Below are 21205 nucleotides of genomic sequence, written 5' to 3' on the forward strand. Positions count from 1 at the left end.
TTCTAAATCAAGAAACCATTCAGTAATAAAGTAAAAACTTGTAAACATTCTTAAAACAAGATACATTTGCTTGATTTGGTTTTCGGAGAAGATATCTTGAATTAAGTTTTATTTCTTTTTTTATTTCTCCATTTTTATTTGCTTTTCCTTGAATGTACACCCAGTAGAAACTTGAAATACATGAATCATGTTGTGTAGAAAATTATAGAAATAATAAATTAAATGAAATATAGAACAACATTACATACTGTATGTTTGCATAATCTGAATGCAAAAGTACCTCCAGCTGCAAGTAATACTTGGCCTTCATTTCAAAGTAGGGCCTGGAAAAGAGAAATCGAGAAAAATGGATTAAAGCCACTGTAAATGCCTATAAATAGCACTGCACATATTGCTATGGCAACCATTCTCTATATGGTGACACATTAGGCAAATGCTGAGTGAGAGGATCATATGAGTTTAGTGACAGAGACCTGAGCCTGCGGAGTTACAATCATTCTCAGAGCTCCAGTGTGAGAAAACCACCCTCAACTAAAGCTCCCCACAGATATTCATTGATTCAACATGATCCACATATAAAGATGTAATGTCAAACCTGTGCAAACACTGTGACAGTAATCATGCTTTAAATTTTTTCTAAATTTATAATCAAATTTAGAACCAACACAACCACATGTTTACAAAAACCACAGGCCACGTCCAGACGAATAAATGTTTTCAGTTGAAAACTCAGCTTTCTATTTCCTAATGCCATGTTTCCCAAAGTATGTGGTACTAGAGAGTCTCCATTTTAGTGGAGGAAAATGTGTTCCACTGTAAATGAGAGGTGTAATAATAGCAAAAGCAGTGCGTTTTCAACAGAAAACATTTGTGTGGACATGGCCATAGACTACTGGTGGCCTTGAAAACACAAAGTGTATACATGCACTAAGGAATAAGGTCACTTATTGATGTGTTTCAAATGGATTATTCAGTGCATACTTGGACTTGTTGATGGTGCGTTTGAGTTTTTTCTCTAGCTGTTTCATACGGCCCATGGCTGCATTGTACTTGGCTGCTGTTTCCTTATGCAGCAGCTCACTGCGTGTTTTTATCTGCTCTGCCTCCATCACCTAAAAAATAAAAAAAAAAATAAAAACTTTACAAAATATTTCCAACAACATGTCATTTTAAAGGGATAGTTCACCCAAAAAGTAAAAGGAATAGTTCACCCAAAAATGTAAATTATCTCATCATTTACTCACCCTCATGCCATCTCAGATGTGTATGACTTCATGTTTTCTGCTGAACACAAACAAAGATTTTTAGAAGGATATTTTAGCTCTGTAGGTACTTTCAATGCAAGGAAATAGTGACCAGAACTTCCAAGCTCCAAAAATCACATAAATTCAGCATAAAAGTAATCCATATGACTCCAGTGGTTAAATCAGTTTTAGAAAGCGATCCGATAGGTGTGGGTGAGAAACAGATCAACATTTAAGTCCTTTTTACTATAAATCTCCACTTTCACTTTCTGAAACAATTATGGTAAAAAAGGATTGAAATATCGATCTGCTTCTCACTCAAAGCTATTGCTTCACTTCAAAAGACTTTTGATTTTTGGAGCTGCAAAGGTCTGGCCACTATTCACTTGCATTGAAATGACAAAAAGAGCTGACATATTCTTCTAAAAATATTTGTGTTCAGCAGAAGAAAGAAAGTCATACACACCTGGGATGGCATGAAAGTGAGTAAATGATAAGATAATTTTTATTTTTGGCTGAAGTATCCCTCTAAATTATGTCATTTTACTCACCCTCTTGTCATTCCAAACCTGAAGTTTTTTTTTTTCTTCTGTGAAACACAAAAGGGGAATTTTTGAAAAATATGTTGGCCCAGTGAATGAGGACTGACAAATTAAGGGTGAGTAATGAATTCAGAATTGTTATTTTTGGGTGAACTATTGCTTTAAAATCCAATCACAGCAAATATCTGCGATACTCACTCGCTGTGTAGCATGGTTAAGCATCTCCTGCCAGGCTGAGTCAAACTGCCTCTTGTCCTCCTCCAGCAGCCTCTGTTCAGCCAGGGCGATGGTCTCTTTGGCCGCCTGCAGTACCTCTGTAGCCCTCTGGAAGTCCTGTGTGGATCTCTGTGCTTCCAGCTGAGCCTGAAGACCATGTAGAGGGCAGCAGTGTCAGTGTCAGTGAAAGTGCTGGCAGTTTCTAAACCCCTGCTCAGAGTACCAGCTGGCAGGAAAAAATTAATCTCAGCTCACTGCCTGACCCCTTCCACCAAAACACGCCATCATCATGGAGCTGTATAATAAGACAACCTTTGTAGTAAATCATTGTTGAATTTAGGGATGGGTGGTATGATTGTATATACCGTGCAATGGTAATAATGTGCCAAAAAATATTGTTTATTTCACTGTATATCCCACAAGTAGAAATTCTGTTTTATTTTAGTTTATGTAGCTGTATATCCAACTGGTACCATATATAGCCTACCTCAGATAAGTTAAACAGCCAATGATATTAAAGAAACAGTCAACATATATAAGAAAGTAATAAACAAACACTGTGTGTCATGTAATATTAAAAAGGCCATGTACTGTCAAATAATGACAACATGTCTTTGACAACATGTCAATAAACTCACTACATAAGTCAGACCTGTAACAGAATTAACTAATGCACTCACTGAAAGTCAAATCTGATCCTAAATGAAGCAAGAGATGTTTTGTGAAACTTGAATCATTATAGTACTCACTGGTTGCTCAAATTATATGAGCACTTCCTATGTGGTGACATATTAAGCCAAATTGCTAAAGCCATGCAAATATAATCCTTTCCCATTCCATCACTTTTTAACTCTAATCTCCATGCTACTCCTACTGACAGAAAAAGCCTGTAGAAACCTCTTACCAATTTAGCCTACTTATCCAAAATAAACCATAAATAAAATTGTATCCAAAATTTTTACTCTTTGAAATGATTTACAGTGCTGTTTTGTAAAGAGATGTTACAAAACAAATCAGAACTAGTGATGCATTATTTAAAGGGGTCATGAAGTGCTTTTTTTTAATAGTTTTATGTTCTTCCCTTGAGTCCACTAATAATCTTAAATGTTTTTTTTTTTTCATCCAAAACAGTCATAATTAAGTAATATATGATCATTTTCTACCACATCTCGGACCCTCTGTCTGAAACAATCAGTTCTGGCCAAAGTGCCTCCTTAAAACTTCAAAGAAAATGCCCACTGTTATGATTGGCTAACATGGAGCAGCCCCTTTGAAATACAGCCATATTTGAAACATTCGGAAGAGAATGAACCAGCTACACAATATTATAAAACTACATTTCAGAGTTTACACATAACACGCATCCAACACATTGCATCCGAATATATTAAACTATTCATCTCAAGCACAACTGACAACACTCACACACACTGTCTACACCGGACACTACAAAAGCAACAGAACCCATTATAATCAATGATGCTGTCTACCATGGCGTCCGCTGCAGAGCGTTGCATTGTGCCGACAGTAAACAGATGTCGTTCCATTTTGCACTGCCAAGATGTTCATCTAGTGCATGTTCAGATACACCAACAATTAAAATAACGCAGATGTGTGCAAGAACTGGACCATGAAGCATTTGTGCTCAAAACAACAAGAGGCACAGCAGCTGAATGAAACAGAATGGCATCTCTTTTTAAGAGTAGTAACTTGACACCATGTCTTTTAAAATCTGCCCGAGATACTTGAAAACGGTCAAAGACGTCTGTGTAGTGTAGTGTTTCTCAGCCACTGTGCCATGGCACACTATTGTGCCATGAAAGATTGTCAGCTGTGCTGTGGAAAATTATCAAATTCCACAAAATAAATAAATGCATGAAAAAATATATATAATATCTGGGATCCAAACTCCACACCGTTCAGAGAAATTTGCCGTTTTGAAACCATAATCGGTCACTTTTATGATTGTGAAGAGCAATGATTAATGTGCAAAAGTGACTGATATTTATACGCGTTAAGGGTCTTTCACATGACTCGCGTCAGCGCTGCAGAATACATTGAAGTCTATGAAGTGACTTTACACCAAAGTGTTTTACACACATACATTTTTGCTTCACCAATAATATCTTTGAGAGTACTACGCAACAAGAAATATTTAAAAACTGTCAAAATTTGTGAAGACATTACATTTCTCAATTTCTTTTAATTAAATATAACCTTATCATTTACGAATATCAGAGACCCCAGTTATTTGAACTATTTTAAATTCACCAAGAAAACACTTAACCTAAACATAAACTAGTCTTTTTATTACTTTCTGCTATCAAAGCAATTGCAAGTTTTTTCTCTCTTCCAAATACATGTTTTTAATGTTTATTGTGCACACCTCCCGCTTTATTACGTGGTAAACTCATAAAGTCGTCCCTCTGTGACTTTTTCTGCAACTCTTGTCATGTGGAGGGCAATGTGGCACTTGACACTGGGTTCAGCCTCCAGAACCAAATTAAAACTGCCATGAGAAGTCGTCTGTCCGAGGCAAAGACACAAAATCTAATGACAATTGCCTCAGCACAGTCTCCCTTGATGCGTTTGATTACGCACAGGCGAGCACCCAGTTTGTTTTTTGTAATATTGCGGTGTTCATGTCATGTTTTAGTGGCCTCTGCAATCACTTCGTGTGGTGTCTCTGTTGTTCATCTGTTCTCTTCATAAATAAATAAATGCATAATCTGCTATATGCTCGTCCTGCAAATTCATGATTAAAAATTAAAATGTGAATGAAAATATAAGCTATTAAATGTCTTATCATTAAAATATGATAATTTAAATGACGAGTAATAATAGATTAAGACGGAATTTTTACGACCCTGTCCATCAAAATGATAAAATAACGCAAGCACTGTACAGTATGTGATTTCTTTTTTTTTTTTTTTGCATAGCTGCATTTAAAACATTACAAGTAAACGCGCTACGAGGACCGACAGAAAACATGGACAAGTTCTTGAAAAGGAAATATATTGACGATGGTTAGCCTATGTGGGATAGTGGTGTGGCTCTATAATTTTTTTAGTTGTAAAAAGTTTGCTGTGGTACAAAAAAAGGTTGGGAAACACTGGTCTAGTGTATGTTTGTATACTAAAATAATAATAAAATAGTACAGATGGGTCCCGTTTGGTGTTCAGGATTAGTGAGGCCAAACTAGGCTTGTCCGTCCTGCTCTCATTGAGTTTACGTACAGAAGCACCAGTGGGTGGGGCCAAGGCTGCAATGATGTGAAGTAGGAATTGATGTTTTTTTCTGTTGTAGAGGCAGTCATAAATTAATGGGTCACCCAGTGACGTAGGTTATTCGTGGAAGTAGAGAACGAGGCGTTTTTGCAGCTTGGTTTCAATAAATGCTTTTATTGCACTTGGGATCACATGTTGAAATCGAAAATGTACAGTATATTTTTATAGGAGAATGATCTCTTATTTGTAAACATATCAAGGGAAATTTGATTCCTCATGACATAACCCCTTTAAGAAATCTTAAAATCTGCAAAACTAAATATCTACAGTATCAAAATGACAGTTGCATGATATGTAGTAATCTTAGAGATAATCCAACACCTATTCTCCAATCCTCTCCTATTATCCTTTATATACCCTCCATTCCTGACAGCTCAACCAATTTACTTCTTCATTCCCCATTCTTATATCCAATCCTCATTCTCACATAGGCTATTTTTAGCTCAGGCTTCAAAGTTGATGTGATGCTGCCGCATTGCCTCAGAGAGCTGACGGCATGGGAACACTGCAGAGATGCCAGGACAGACCTCCAATCCACCCAGTAAAGGACACGGGATGATGGAAGAGCTGACGTACTAGGGGGTCATTACACTAAATGCATTTTAGTGTCTGTATGCACTGACTGACTTTTTCTATGTAAACATAAGCTAGAAAGATGTCTTTGACTGTTATGCCATGTAACTGTTTTTTTAGCATCTCACGCAGGAGCATTGCGTTCTTTTGACACCGTATCATGTTAAAAACCTTATAAACTATGAATGTTTACCAATGTGTCTCAAGATCCCTGCATTATTTTCTATTTGTTAAGCTGCATCTAGCTTTTGTTTGGTGCAAGAGAGTGGCGACACAAAGGGTATCACCCTGTGGTGAGGGCATGGTTGAGTGTCCGTCCAGGGAGAGGGGAAGCGGTAAGGATTCATCCCTGGGTGACAATTAGGGCTAACTGCTGTTTCTAGTTACAGTAATCCAGGAAGAGTGATAAGAGAAGCCCACGCCAGAGCCCAGGGGGGAGAGAGAGAGAGTTACCTAGCTGTACCACGCATTAAGAGTGTTTCAGCCAAGCTATTGAGTGTTATTTTGAGTAAATAAAGAGTGTGACGTTACCTTAACCCCACTTCCTCAGTCCTACAATGTCCAGTCCTGTTACACGTGAACAGGTTTTTTTTTTAATAATTACTGGCCTACTGAATTTATCCCGCTTATCATAAGGCTGCTTATGAAATAAATGAGTAAAAACACATTAAACAAATTGATTTGAATTAAAATACTTTTATTATGTAAAAAGAAAGAGACTGCGGAGTGATAAAAGCAACATGAAATTAGCACAGTGTCGGAAATCCGTTACCTGGGACAACTGTCAATTATACAGTTTAGTGGTCATTGTACAAAAATATCTGCAGAATGTTGCGATTGACCAATCAGAATAAAGTATTCCAGCTGCTTAACAACTCAAAATATAGCTGACAAGAGCTTGCACTTCAGAGAGCAGACTCAATAAAGCAAAAAGTATATAATCCCAAGGTTTATACATGAACATGATCAAGCTACGCTGCCTTTAAAACGTCCAATCAACTCTTTCTTAAGAATTCAGCCGATGTCAAAAAAGCTTTCAGGTTCATGCAAAGTAGAAAAGTTTCTCATGAGAGGTTGTTAAAACATTAATTTGAATTCTCAGGCAAACTCTGAGGGCGAAACTAAATTCCTGAGGAGTCACATTATAATATAAACAGCTTTATATCAGTTAAATATGTATATACGCTGTAAAGTGAGATATTGAACTAATATCACATCTAATCTTAAACGAGCTGCACAACCATGATTTTATTGTGTCCGGTTATAAAACTTCAGTTTACAATTCCTTTACACAGCTTGGCTCAGCTGATTATTATCATTATCAAGACAAAAAATGGCCTCACTTTGTATATTTATTGACTACAGCTTTTATCATATTCTGACAAAAATCTAGCAGAAGAGGCCTTTTAGGTAATCTCATAACGAGATGTTCTGGGATGATGGCAACCTAGTTGTCATGCTGTTTTGATGTTATTTGTCCATTGTTCTGGTTCTGGGAAAGAGACTGGTAATTTACAATGTTTTCTGTACATCTAGCTTGACTTGAGATAGAAATAAGATCATTTGTGTTGATTTTCAGTACGCCTCACTCAGAGTTTTTCTCTGAAGACTAATGCCTTTATTGGTTCAGCAACCACATCCATATTTCTGACCACTGGTACTTAGACATGAGATTTCTATAATAACTATCTGATAAAATGACGCAGAAAATAATCCAAAATGGCTTTCTATATGGTAGGGTTTAAAAGTCCTCTTTAAAAAAAAAATATTTAGCATTTTTCTCATTTAAATGTGTTTTCATTACAATAATATTTTCAACATAAAAAGTTTAACTATAGCGATGAACAAAGGAGTTAAAGGGGCACTCAGTACATGTTTGTTCACATTGTCTTAAGACTAATGCTGCATGATAAATCATATCGCAATGTCAGCCTGTGCGATTATATGATTTTTACTGCAATTTTAGACCCAATCTGAGCGGGAGTCCAGACCGTTAAGAGAGATCAGCTGCCAGCTGATGTGCACTCTAACACGGAGACGCTCGTCTCTCACCCCTGCTGTCTGCAGCTCGCAACGTCATAATCATAAGATCATCATGACAAGATCAATCTTATCTCAATCTTTTTGTGAAAAATAACACAAAAATTACAACAACAACAATAATATATATATAGGTTTTGGATAGACAAGATTGACAAATCTTATCAATAATACTCTAATGGCTAAAATGTCAACAGTTTTCATTGACTAAAACTACTTAAAAATGCTCCGACTTTGTCAAACAAAACGACTAAAAACAATAAATAGAAATAGGTTAAGGTTGACTAAATATGATAAAAACTAAAAAGGACATTTGACACAGGATTAAGACTAAGATTAAATAAATAAAAACAGCTGACAAAATTAACAATAGTATGCAGTTGCCAGGTCATTAGGAGTGTATTAATGCAAAGCCAACGTTTACGTGTTTTTAACGTCACTTTTTTGATCAGTATGGTACCACCTCCACCTCAATTTGAGCCAGGAAAAACCCTGGTTATATGTCGATATTTTGGCTTTAAGATAACTGACACTGAGCAGAGAGAGGTACTGTGCAAAATTGAAGTTGCTACATCACGTCGCAACACGACAAATTTATATCAGCACCTGAAACAGCACAGAGAAAAGTGGGATTTCAGAAAATTATCCACACACTGGACAAGAGATACCAGCGATAAATAGAACTTTTTAGAAAGAGGATTTGGAAATACCAGTTGGTCATTTAAAAAACAACAACAATAACAACCGTTTTAGTGGTTTGATTGAGTGAACCACACTTTTATATCCAGTACATGTTACATCCTGCTTAAATGTCCCTGTTTGTTTGGACAATCTTATTTTCATGAAAATTTGTATGTTCTTATTTTTTGTTCTATTTTATTTAGGTGTAATATTGAGAAAATAACAAGTTTGCAGTAATGCAAAGATATTATTTAATTTTGTAAAAAAATGTATTTAACTTGAAAACACCACATTTATAGTGTTTTTTTTTTGTTGCTAGTTTGTATGTTTGAGTTGAGAAATACACATTTCAGCATTATCAGTAATCTATGTGTGCATTTTCCTTGATAACCAAGCAAGTTGACTCATTATACTATTTGTTTATTATATCGCAAATCGCATATCGCAATACCAGCCTCAATAATAGCAATATGACATTTTCCCCAAATCGTGCAGCCCTATCTTAGACTTACACTAACACCTAAGGGTGTAGATGCAGCATCATTCAAACTCAGTACATTTCAGTTAAAGATGCCATTGTAGAAGTTCACTATTCACAGCCAGTCAGGGTTAATTAAACCCTGAGTGAAAGTGTCCCAATAAAAGGGCAGTAACTGAGATTAAACGGGTGGAGAATAAAATGTTCCTTTATATTTAGACATATTTAGGTGACATACTGTACATTTCAAAACTCAAAACTATGAAGTCCAATTGAGGGGGTATGACTCATAAACAGCTTGCATTAAATCGGAGTCCCATGCAGTCATCAATAAACAGAGCCAAACAAGAGCACTAAAGAATCGTTAACACCATTAAATAGAGCCAAACAAGGGCACTAAAGTCCTCACACATCACCATAACATTTACTCATACTAGTATTCACATACACATACACCCACAGTCTGGGATAAATCCTGATTCCCAATTTCCCATGAGAGGTTGAGAGGGTTTTTGCAAATGGACACAATCTTCACCTTCATTCCCCAAGTATTCTCTGACAACAATTGTGCCATGTGGGGATGGGTACAGGAAAACTAATCAAATCAGAAAGTGGATGGATAGAAGACAAGCAGTCATAGGTTGACATACAGTTTATTTAGGCATTCACCGCCTCTCTGCTGAGTGACACAAACTTTGATCAATTTCCCTCCTGATCCACAGCCAAACAATGAGGAACATTATCTGAGAGATTTTGTTGTAGTGCAATATGACTCACTCAGAGTGCCAAAATAATGTAATCAAGCCAATGAATCCACTTTCCTCACGCAATTTGCACCAGCAAAATAACAAAGCCACATATGAGAAGCAGAGTCAGAGTTTGTTGTTAAGTGCAGTTCAATTCCTACCAGAGTTTATACTGTAGATTCTTATATTTTATGTGAAGGGAATAACGCTTCAGTGGCACTCCGTTAGACACTTCAACGGTTGATGAAACTCACACAGTGAAACTCAGACAGCTACAGGGGTTTTGGCTGTGCCACTAATCTGACAAGGACAATACTTGTCATCTCACAAGTTGATGTACGTACTAAATGTGACCAATTAAATCATTATTAGGCAGGATACATTTGTTAATTCACTTTAATAATAAATCATTAGGCAACAAGGTTGTGCGTTACAGCGATTTTACCAGGGGTAAGGTCTATTCTTAGGCATGAAGTGAAGTGGCCCCTCTTACATGTGGTAAAATCTCTGTAACAAACTGAATAGAAACGGCCTATGGTGCGTTATAGTCATTTTTACCACAGCTTTGAACATGGCTCATCCAATCAAAAATCAAGTGTCAGGACTATTAATTTTACATTTACATTTATGCTTTTGGCTTTTATCCAAAGCGACTCAATGCATTCAGGGTATACATTTTATAAGTTTGTGTGTTCACTGGGAATCGAACCCATGATCTTGGCATTGCAAGAACCATGCTCTACCAGATGAGCTTCAGGAACCCTTATTTTAAAATACATGTAATAATAAGGCATATAATTCAAAGCTTTTAAACAGTAACAATGTTGAAGTCTTCATAAATCCATCACAGTAGAAGCATTATTTACAAGCGTACTGGAAGGGCAATAATCAGTAGCTGGAAAACTACCTGAATGTCATGCATTAAACAGTAGCTGGAAAAAATTATGGTGTATATAGGCCTATGTCATGTTTGTGTATCAGAGTATGTTCGTGTATTATTCAGAAGAGTCCTTGATGAGAAATGTGTACTCAATTATTCATATCAGAACAGTTCTGAAAAACCTTTCATCCTCAAATCAGCACAGTTGTAATACATACTTCAATGTATATGGTTCTGTTGTTCATTCATTATGCATATCATGCACTTCAATCTAAAAGTGTCTTCAACTGCATCCAAAGCCGAGATACACATATAATCATTACAGAAGCCTTGCACTCTGTTAATTATTTTCAAAAGCATTGTGATGGACTAATGATTGTATGAATGTGATTGTAAACCATGAACACATCAGAACATGGATGAGAGACTGGTTATCCTCACTCTTGTTCTCAACTCCCACCACTCAAAAAAGAGCTGGGTCACTTATAGTCGATGTATTTTTGCACCAGATACAGTCAAAATGTATATCTGCTTACTGTTTGTACAGTGTACTTACGGTACAGTGATATTAGGCATCCTTTTTTGCATGTGAAATAAGTAACGACATTATGTTAACTAATGGGCTATGGGTTTGCTGTCAGGTTCAACATATTTAATAAATAATTGTTTGCGCTGCACCATTCTTCAACAACAGCCGCTTTGAAAGCTAACATTACATTGTGACAGATTCATAAAACAACCCACACTGAAAAGTGCCACACAAACTGTCAGACTGACATGATCAGGGACCTTGTTAAAAATAAACTTCATCCATTATTTCATTTCAATCCTTCGTAATGATCCTTCTACCATTAGTTATATACAAACAGTAATAAAAGTATTTTCTTGTAGTGAATTCTTAAAACGTTGTATAACCAGGGCAGCTATATATCAGCAAATTGCGAAAGTTTGGACAGAGCCATTTTTCTAGCTTAGTTTCAAATCATTGTCTATCTTAAATTTGGAGAAAGATATTAGATCAGAAAAGTTTAATATGTCTTTATAGTACACCAAACTCTTACTTTCAAAATATTCCTTTGACAACTTTAAAACGGAAGGCTTTGAATGTGTTTGATATCAGAGTATACAACGGACATCTGCATCTCTGAATACAGCACAAGAGCAAAGTCTGAGACTGAAAGAGGACACTGTTCATGTTTGATCTTACTTCTGCATTAACTACAGTACGAACTTTATTAAAATTAGCTCCAAATAAGATTACATTTAAATTAGGGGGGATTTCCACTGATGCTTGCAGCAAAAACTGGCATCAGACATCATTAGTGGTTGTGTGAAATTATTTTCTTTATATAGAGAAGGAAAGTCAGTGGGAGGCAGACACAGAGACTGTGCAGGGGTGGGGAGAAAAACACAGCAAACTGCAGAGAAACAGTTAAAACTCCACTGCAGTCATGCGTTCATTGCAGAGAGACAGCAGAGAGGAAAGACAGTCAATAGACAGACCTGACATGCATTAACCCATTAAGCTTGAAGCTTTTACTTATTTGACATTATATATGTCTGGGTGCAAATAAGTTAGCTCGAAATACTGCTTTTTGTTCCCAACCACACCACTTGTAACTTGAGTCAAATTTTGTGATGATACGACAAAGCAATCAAAAGTTATAGCATTACAAAAATAATTTATCCTAGAGTCCAAAAATATCTCCAAGTGTCCAAAAGTCTCTCCAAACAAATAACATAATAATTGTACATAAAACTACTTACACGTGTAAATACAACAGTGACTACATGTATGCTCTCTCTCTAAAGTATGCAGGCATGAGTAACAAGAACTCATTCAGTTCCATTCTGTGTTTACATGCATATCAATACGTTGATTACTCTCCAAAATCAGCTTCTTTAAAAAATCTGAAATATGTTTTTCATGATATTTGAAATAACATGTTATTCTCTACTTTTGATGTCAAACTGTGAAGAGACATGTGCTCAACACGTTTGCACATTGGATGAGCTGGAAGACAGAGTAAGGAGTTTACATGGCATGAGAAATCGCCATAATGGGCAAAAATCTACCCAAGTCGACAGGGTTATTCATAAGCCTTTTATGTCCTTTATGCTGATAAAGGAAGGGGGGTTATTACGTTTACATGACTGCATGAGTTGTCAGCTTATTTAAGCATAATCGTGTAAGAGCATGCATGTAAACATGCTCACCGAGTGTACTTTGCGCCATCTCCTGGTGGCCATTTGTAAGTAGAGTAAATGATTCCCTCTGCCCATATTTGGATGACTTTCACCTCTAGTTGCAGCGATCTGAATCCTATTACGATTGGTTTAGTGTTCCATAGCGCTGGACAACGTAATATATAATTTCTGATTATGTCATCTTATCCAGAAAAGCTAATGTGTTTTTTACTCTATGAGAACTTTCAAATTACATATTACACATGGCTATTTAATCAGTTTAATGTTTTTCCGATTACAATAATATGTGCAAGATTAATAATAAATGATACAAATTTAACACTTCTAATTTGTCTGCAAATTTACAAGTACTTGTTCAGTTTGGGTCCTAATGCCTTTAGTACAGCTTGTAAGCTTTGACACGATACCTATTTATATATATTTTTTTATATTAATTAATTATTATTATTATTATTATTATTATTATTATTATATGTTTTTCCCTCTGCAGACCCACCGCCAATCCGAGTTTAAAGGGTAAAATATGTTTATACAATCTAAAACTGAAATGCATAAATAATCAAACTAAACTTCAGCATAAAACTTGTCCTGCTTTGTTTGTGAATGATACCTCAAATTGTGGAGCCTGTCGAAGAGAGGTATGTGCTATTATATTATTATTTATTCCCCAACAGCAGCAGTTGAGCATATCTGAGAACAACAGGCTGGGTTTGGCTGGGGTGTAAGTGATAAGCGTCTGGCTTTCTAACCTGATTAAGAGCCTCAGTCACAGACCTTATCATCACACAATACCAGAATGTGGTCCATCATTAGTTTCCTGTTTGCCAATTCTGCTCTGCTGCCCGGATATTGCAGAATACAAATAACCTATTGAGCATCACAGCACAAATAAGAGTTTTAAACCGTAAACATCCCCTTATCTGAGCGGCACTGACTCCGTCATTCTGTGGTACAATAAAGATTTATTCAAAAACTACAACTAGTTACTACAAGTTTAGACTCAAGTTTAAGTCAATCAATTTGAAAAAATATTTGTCAGTATATCATTGTCCAATTCACTTATAGAGACATTTCAACAATCTGAATACAGTCTGGAACAAATAATCATGTCTGCCAAGTTCTTTTCGCCACAAAGTTTTTCCCAATTAAGGACCTGACTGTTCCCTTAAAAATTGTATTGTTTGTTACGTTTTTCTCACAACAGAGAAAAATGGTAAGAATAATCAGTGCTTTGTGAGTAAATTAAACTTAATTCTTCCTCCATGGAGTGAAAAACATCTAACACTAAAATACCTTACCCCACTTTCAGAGTAGGTCAATTGTAACAGATATAGTCCATTAAATTTGCCAAGTGTTGTATAAAATCAAAAGGAAATTTGCTCTACAGCTGCAGTGTACTAGCTGAGGTAAACAGATAATCTGTTCTTAGAATAGCACAGGCTCTTGAGAAAAGGGAACTGAGATTTGTACATTTAAACTCTCACTCTCTCACTCTCTCACTCACTCTCTCTCTCTCTCTCTCTCTCTCTCTCTCTCTCTCTAGTCTTTTATGCCCTGCTAAATTAAGACAACCACCTTTGACAGATCTAGAGAGAACACTACTGTGCAATCCGGCTCTTAGCAGATAATAAGCGGCTAGCAAAGAAACCTCTAGAGAAGGATAAAAGAAAACATATGGTAGAGAATATGGTGGTGTGCCAACTGGAAACAGACGTTATGTGGGTAAAGTTGGCTCTGGGAAGATGAGATCAGAGTTCTTACTATTTTTAATTTTTTTTATTTGTTTGGCTCGCACAAAAAGACTCACCTGTCGTGCCACCCGCCGAGCCTCCCAGTACGGTTTTGATTCTTCCACTGCTTTCCCAATCTTCTTCACCAGCTCATCCATCTTTAGAGTGGCATCCACCAGCACTGAGCGAAACTTCTGCCTGGCATCCTAGAGATGGACCAAACACAAATAATCAGCATGGCTGTGTAATAGATTACAATAACCCGTACACATTATGCAATGATAAAAATGTCACACAGTAGTATGCTACATTGTTGTATGGATAAAGATAATTAGCATTCTGCACAGTATTCATTCTACTGAAATATTATGAATAGTTAAACGTTATTCTGAACACATACGTTGATCAAAAGTGATACCCGCTAAATAAAACATCTTGCGTTCCATAGAAAACTTTGTGCATGAGAGAGCACAATCCATTTGAAGATACCACCATGTTGATCTGTGTTGAAAAAGTAGCCGAGGATCAAAAACAAACAGGCTGACAAGGGAGGTTACGTGATTACATACTGTAAATATAGGACACTCTTCTAAGAATTACACACTCTGGTTCTTCAGAAGACTATTCAGTCTCTTGGAAATATAGATTGCCTTCAAAGAATTTAAATTCCCAAGGCATTTGGATCAATTGCTTTGCAGGTCTGTGCTACACATAAAGGGAGTAAAATCAGTTTATCTGTAATCAGATTTGCCAAACCTGTAAAGAGCAATGAAAATAGGCTTTTCATAAGTGTAACTCAATTTTCAGAAAGTTAATGAGATTATACCTAGTTCATCAAAACACAACATACTATGATTATTTGCTTCAGAAACACAATCTAGGAAAAACAAACCAACATGTGATGAAGAGTTCAAACATGTGTAGTGAGAATCACCCTGGTACCAATTGAAATGAACTGGGCCTCAAACAAGACACCAAAATATGCGATGATTGTTGCTCACACTTCACTTAAGGTGTATGTGTGTGTGATTATTAATATCAGATGGCCCCTCACTCCATCCTCGGGGCTAAGGAGTTTCACCTTAACAATAAGAGAAATATGTAAATTTGTGGGAGTCATTCATCTGAATAATCTGAAGGATTTATAAAATTCTGCCTAACCTTTAGAGCTCTTCTCTATCATCAACACAAGGAACACACAGTTGTAATCAAATTAGTTTTATTTGCATAAAGATAAACAAGAATAAATAACAAAAACTACAAGATGGTACCAATATGCTAAGAGATAAAATAAATGAATTGGTAAATAAAGAGCATAGGATTGAAATATGCATGTGGTTGAATTGGATGTAGCAATAGCAAAGTATGACTATTATCTTACGGAAAGATAAATGGCTTATTTCTATTTAAACAAATAACTCCATGTTTATTTGCTAGACATTGGATACACAGATTATGCAACATAATATAATTAAGAAACATCAGATAATCATTTACTGATTGTATACACTAATGCAAAGTTCTCTGGAAAGAGTAATGATTAGGGCTGTCGATTTAACGATTTAATTCAGTGCGATTAATTTGTTTTTAAAATAACACATAAAAAAAAAAAAATACGCAATTAATCGCAATACCCCCGGACCGTAATAAGAAAGATTCCTGAGAAATGCAAGCTTGTAGTACCACCTGTTTACTCCAGAGGGCAGTAATTGAAATTTCAGCTGTGTGGCAATGTGCAGTTTATACAGTGAAGAAAACAACCATTCAGCATACAGAACACAGACATGCATTATGTTCATGCGTTCAAAACACTTGGAGCGCAAATTCAAACTAAGAGATCTCAAGATGTGTTTAAAGATTGAGTATTAAATCATATTTAACTTGACACAGTGACCTAAAAAAATTATGTTTATGATGCAACGCACCAGAGACGTGACACAAGCATGTCTGACGCAGGTGTAAATTGACGGGTCCTTAAACAAGCCCTCATAATAAAATTCGAACTGATTGACAAATTAATTTGCGAAATGGATTGCTGTGAACTGTATGCCAATGACTGGCTTATGTTCAGTAATATGGTAGTAAACAATACATTGTATTCTAAAGCCACATTTTGTATTGTCTTATCAATGATTAACTCTTCTGCTACAAGAATGGAATTTATTTTAATTATCTGAATATATATATTTGGATAAGCGGTTGAAGATGGATGGATGGATATAATGATAATTTTTAAATATTTAAAAGATAACAAAGTATAAATATTACATCATTATGTATTGAATTATTGTTATATGAGGGGCTTTCTCAGCAAATATGTGTATATGCGATTAATTAATCGGTACACCATATAATTAATTCTATAAAAAATGTTCATCAATTTACAGCCCTAGTAATGATATTTACATTCTCCTTGATCGATCGAGAAGTTTGGTGATTGTGACGTCTTCCACTGGGGCTCGTTACAGTGGGTAAGGAGCTGGATTCCATTTCAATGGGAGCTGAGGAATGCTGATTTCCTGGAAGCACAGAGAGGGATCTTGCAATCTGGAATATGCAGATATACTGCCCTTATGTCGGTGCATGATTCATCATCTGGAATGCAGATGCATGAAATTTGAAGAGAGGGTTTGCTCGCCAGAGCTAAACCTCGTTGCTGTAGATATCTCCCTAGAATGGGGATTCCGAACTTGGCGTTGCAATAATTTCTTGTAGTGAGACTTGGTCTTCTTCTGTCTCTTGGATGGAGACTAAGAAGGTTAAAAGATCTCTTATTAACTCTCTCATAGTGTAAGACTCGGCATGTTGGATAGTTTGTATTTGGATACATCTCCTACCACACATTCAGAATGCTCATTATTATCATTATTCTATTACTGCTCCGAAACTCGAACAGGCAGCAACTCAGAAAGTTGATTACTATTATGTTATTGCCTCTCTCTCGTAGAGTGAGATGACCCTCTGGATGGGGACTTTTAGAAGTTTATCCTGTTAACGATCCTCTGGACAGGTACTCAGGACAAAGGTGTGGTCATCCGGAGAATAGTTTTATACCTTCCTGATGAAGGGGAGAATTTGGTTTGGCGCCATCCTGTTTCAGGGTTATGATTGGCAGCTGAGATCAGATGGGAGGGCACACAGTGAGGTCAGCCCTTCCTTCTCTGTGTGGAACTCATTGCATGCTTAAAATTCAAAGTCAAAACAATGTCCTTAAAAGTTTTATCTATGCATTGTTCCTTTCCCAAACCTCTTCAGAAATACTCTTGGCATTTTTCTGAAGATATGGATACCAAACGTGATATTAAAAGATTAAATATAACGCATGCATTAATTTACACCACCATAGTTCAGTTTGTGTGAACAATTGTGCTAATTGAACAACTGCAATTTACATGAACAGTTCTGTGAACAAACATGGAGTGGATGTGTTGCATTTGGTCTCGATGTTAGGAGTAAAGATAGTGTGCAAAGATTAGTTTCAGCTTTTGCCACATGGTAAGTTAATGCTGGTTTGAGAGGTCTGGGGGGGGGGGGGGTTTGAAGTCTTTCAAATAGCACTTAAATAGACAAATCTTGAATAAAATGAAAGCGCTCATTCTCATGAATACAACTGTACAGTTTATTTTGTTGCCCTGTTCAAAACAGTTCTTGAACAGTTCAAAAGAATCACAAAATTAAATATAATTTCTGTAAGACATCAAATACAAACTTTTCTTTTATACACCGATCACTGCTGCTGTAAGCTAAAAACAGAAAGAAAAAAAAATGACACTTAGATTGAGCTTCAAGTCCACTCAGAGGCAGAGATATTCGATCAAACAATGGGGGTGGTGCATGAACTGAAAATTAGACTGAATGTCTATGGACGAGCACATCAGTGAGGGCTAAAGTGTGTTAGAGCGTCACCTACATTTCAGCATTTTGTGAAAGAATAGAAGATATTTTTCTAAAATATAAAACTTTTCAGAGGGAGACAGAGTGAACAGAACCAGAATTACATGGTTACAAAGTTAAATCATAATCTCTCAAATATGAAGGACACAGTAAGCAAGGAAATGTATGCAATGATTTAATTACTGTTATGGACTGCAAAATCTGCAAATAAGAAAGCAATTCTCCTTTAGCCTCTGTCTTTAACCCACAGACCAACTATAGACCAGTGAAGTCATCTTATTAAATAATTACATTCGGACATGCCCAAACAGTGAACCACTGACAGTGGGACCAAAACGACCACATGAGTCTCAACTGTTTGTGTCTTAACATGTCCTAGTTTACAGTGTCATTGCGATCTGTGCTTTTCAGACTTAACTAAGAATGCTCTTCCTAAAAAACTATATTTATCATGACTTTGTGGCATAGATTAAACCTATCCGAATCAGACAATTTTAAATTATGGCCTATAGTTAAAACCCTTCAAGTTTCCTTTTACTGTATGCGAATTACAAAATTCTTCTTTTTTTTTTTTTAACACTGGTTTAAAGAGACACTTAATATAACCTCCAGTCATCATGCAGATTATGGTGTTCAAGGAACACTTCTGTTGCATAATCCAGGCATTATAACACATTCTGTTCTTTGGTGTGCCAGGGTACAAAATCCAAACATGAGAGAGATGACCTCTATTAACAATTTACCTACTGATGTGATATATTAAAAAGTGTGGATATGGCACTTTATATCAGAACACTCACTAAATCAACAGGAAACATTTCTCATCATGTTCCTGAAAGCAAATTTTAGTTGGTTATGAAACTGTAGAAATAATATACAGTTTATACAGGGGGGGGGGTAGTTCATTGAGTATTGACACTGTCTACCACCCCTGGAGTCGTGAGTTCGAATCCAGGGTGTGCCGAGTGACTCCAGCCAGGTCACCTAAGCACTGTTGCTAGGGAGGGTAGAGTCACATGGGGTAAGCTCCTCATGGTCGCGATTAGCGCTCTCAATGGGGGCACATGGTAAATTGTGCGTGGATCGTGGTGTCATGCACAGCGAGCCACGTGATAAGATGCGCAGATTGATGGTCTCAGAAGTAGAGGCAACTGAGACTTGTTCTCTGCCACCCGGATTGAGGTGAGAAACCGTGCCACCACGAGGACCTACTAAGTAGTGGGAACTGGGCATTCCAAATTGGGAGAAAAGGGGATACAAAACTAATTAACTAATTAATTTAAAATAAAATACGGTAATCCTTGGTTAGTATATGGAGCTATATTGAAAAAAAATATTTACATTTCATTTTTGCTATGCACAATTCTATCATAAGTTTAAATACTCATACATTTATTGTGTGGTTTTTGGGTTATTATTTTTAATAATTGTAATATGGTTAATTTTACATAAAAAAATTATACTCCAATAATCAAACATGCCTGTGTCCCTTAGCTTCCATTCTCTTGTCAACCTGGACAGTAGGCCAATGCTATTCATGTCCACCGATTTTACATTCATTTATTCAATCAATCAATCATGTATTAATTGACTTATTCAATCCCTCATTCATTCATGCAGTGCAAACTTGTGGATATTGGATTATGCAGTCATACCTCAAGCTCAGTTTCACATCTATTGATGTCATCTGTAGACTGATTCAACTTCTCAAGCTCTCCCTATAAAGACAATTTAGAGAATATGAGTAAGACAAGTAAAAAAGAGACATTTGCAATTAGTTGAGTCAATTCTATTTCATACGCAACAGCAGCACAGATAAGAGAAAACTTGTTTGAAGGTAGATGTGATGTCGAGACTGGAGAACACTGAAGTCTTCAATTAACAAAGTCGTTTGTTTGTTTTGATCTAAATCAGCAGTAAACAAAAGGGCAACAATAAGGGCATCAGAGCACATTCAGTGCCGCAAACGCGCAGTCAATATAGTTGCGGCGATTGAATCGATCATTGACTCGTCAGTCGGTAGCCTACAGATATCAACATGCAACTCTGACGAGTCGCGACCCAACATATGATGAAACAGGTTTCAATAAGTTAATTGAACAATTAATAGATCTGTCATGTTATTTGCTTTTACAATAACATGCTGAAACACAAGCACCAAATATCAACGTCTACCTGAATTCTCGGGTCCACCTCCTCTTCCTCGAGTGATTCAAATGTTTCGTCCTTGTGTGTGCTATCCATTTTATTTTGTTTTAACAAAGAAATTTCCTCCAGTGCAACAAAGAATACGGCTGGTGATTACCGTAAATCTACGAGCTTACAGAAGCGACATATAGATGATATTACACATGAATCGCCAAGAGCATTCTCACACACTGGACGGAATCATCATGTAAAAAAAAGATCATGTAAAGAGACGCACCAGCGTGTGAGATGCATGGTGCGTGAATCTCCAGCGCGCGCGCGCGCACACACACATAGCTGAGCAAGACAAAGTGAAGTGTGTCCCCGCCTATGGGCTCTGACTGGGCCACTCCAAGAGGTCAATTTTCTTTTATTTTCTTTATTAACAATTCTGTAGTGCATTTACTTCGATGTTTAGGGTAATTGTCCTGCTGGCACACAGCCACCCTGACAATTAAATCCCAAACATGTCAATCTTAGATTCATCAATCCACAAAAA

At 36.5% G+C, this 21205-nt stretch overlaps 2 protein-coding genes across 2 annotated transcripts in view; one reads left to right on the forward strand and one right to left on the reverse strand.

Moving 5' to 3' along the window:
- Positions 1-20984, reverse strand: part of LOC127655666 (SH3 domain-binding protein 5-like) — a 263875-nt gene extending 242891 nt beyond the window's left edge. Inside the window, exons 1-6 of the mRNA XM_052143583.1 lie at positions 20695-20984; positions 20175-20237; positions 14703-14831; positions 1985-2149; positions 982-1112; positions 281-323 (exon numbers count right to left, since the gene is read on the reverse strand). Of these exons, the coding sequence (XP_051999543.1) occupies positions 281-323; positions 982-1112; positions 1985-2149; positions 14703-14831; positions 20175-20237; positions 20695-20763 (600 nt within the window). The 5' untranslated portion in view covers positions 20764-20984. The remainder of the gene's footprint in view (positions 1-280; positions 324-981; positions 1113-1984; positions 2150-14702; positions 14832-20174; positions 20238-20694) is intronic.
- LOC127655660 (calpain-7-like) overlaps positions 1-21205 on the forward strand; it is a 301204-nt gene that overhangs the window by 27446 nt on the left and 252553 nt on the right. The window lies entirely within an intron of this gene.

Source organism: Xyrauchen texanus, chromosome 15, assembly GCF_025860055.1.
Source record: "Xyrauchen texanus isolate HMW12.3.18 chromosome 15, RBS_HiC_50CHRs, whole genome shotgun sequence".
NCBI lineage: Eukaryota > Metazoa > Chordata > Actinopteri > Cypriniformes > Catostomidae > Xyrauchen > Xyrauchen texanus.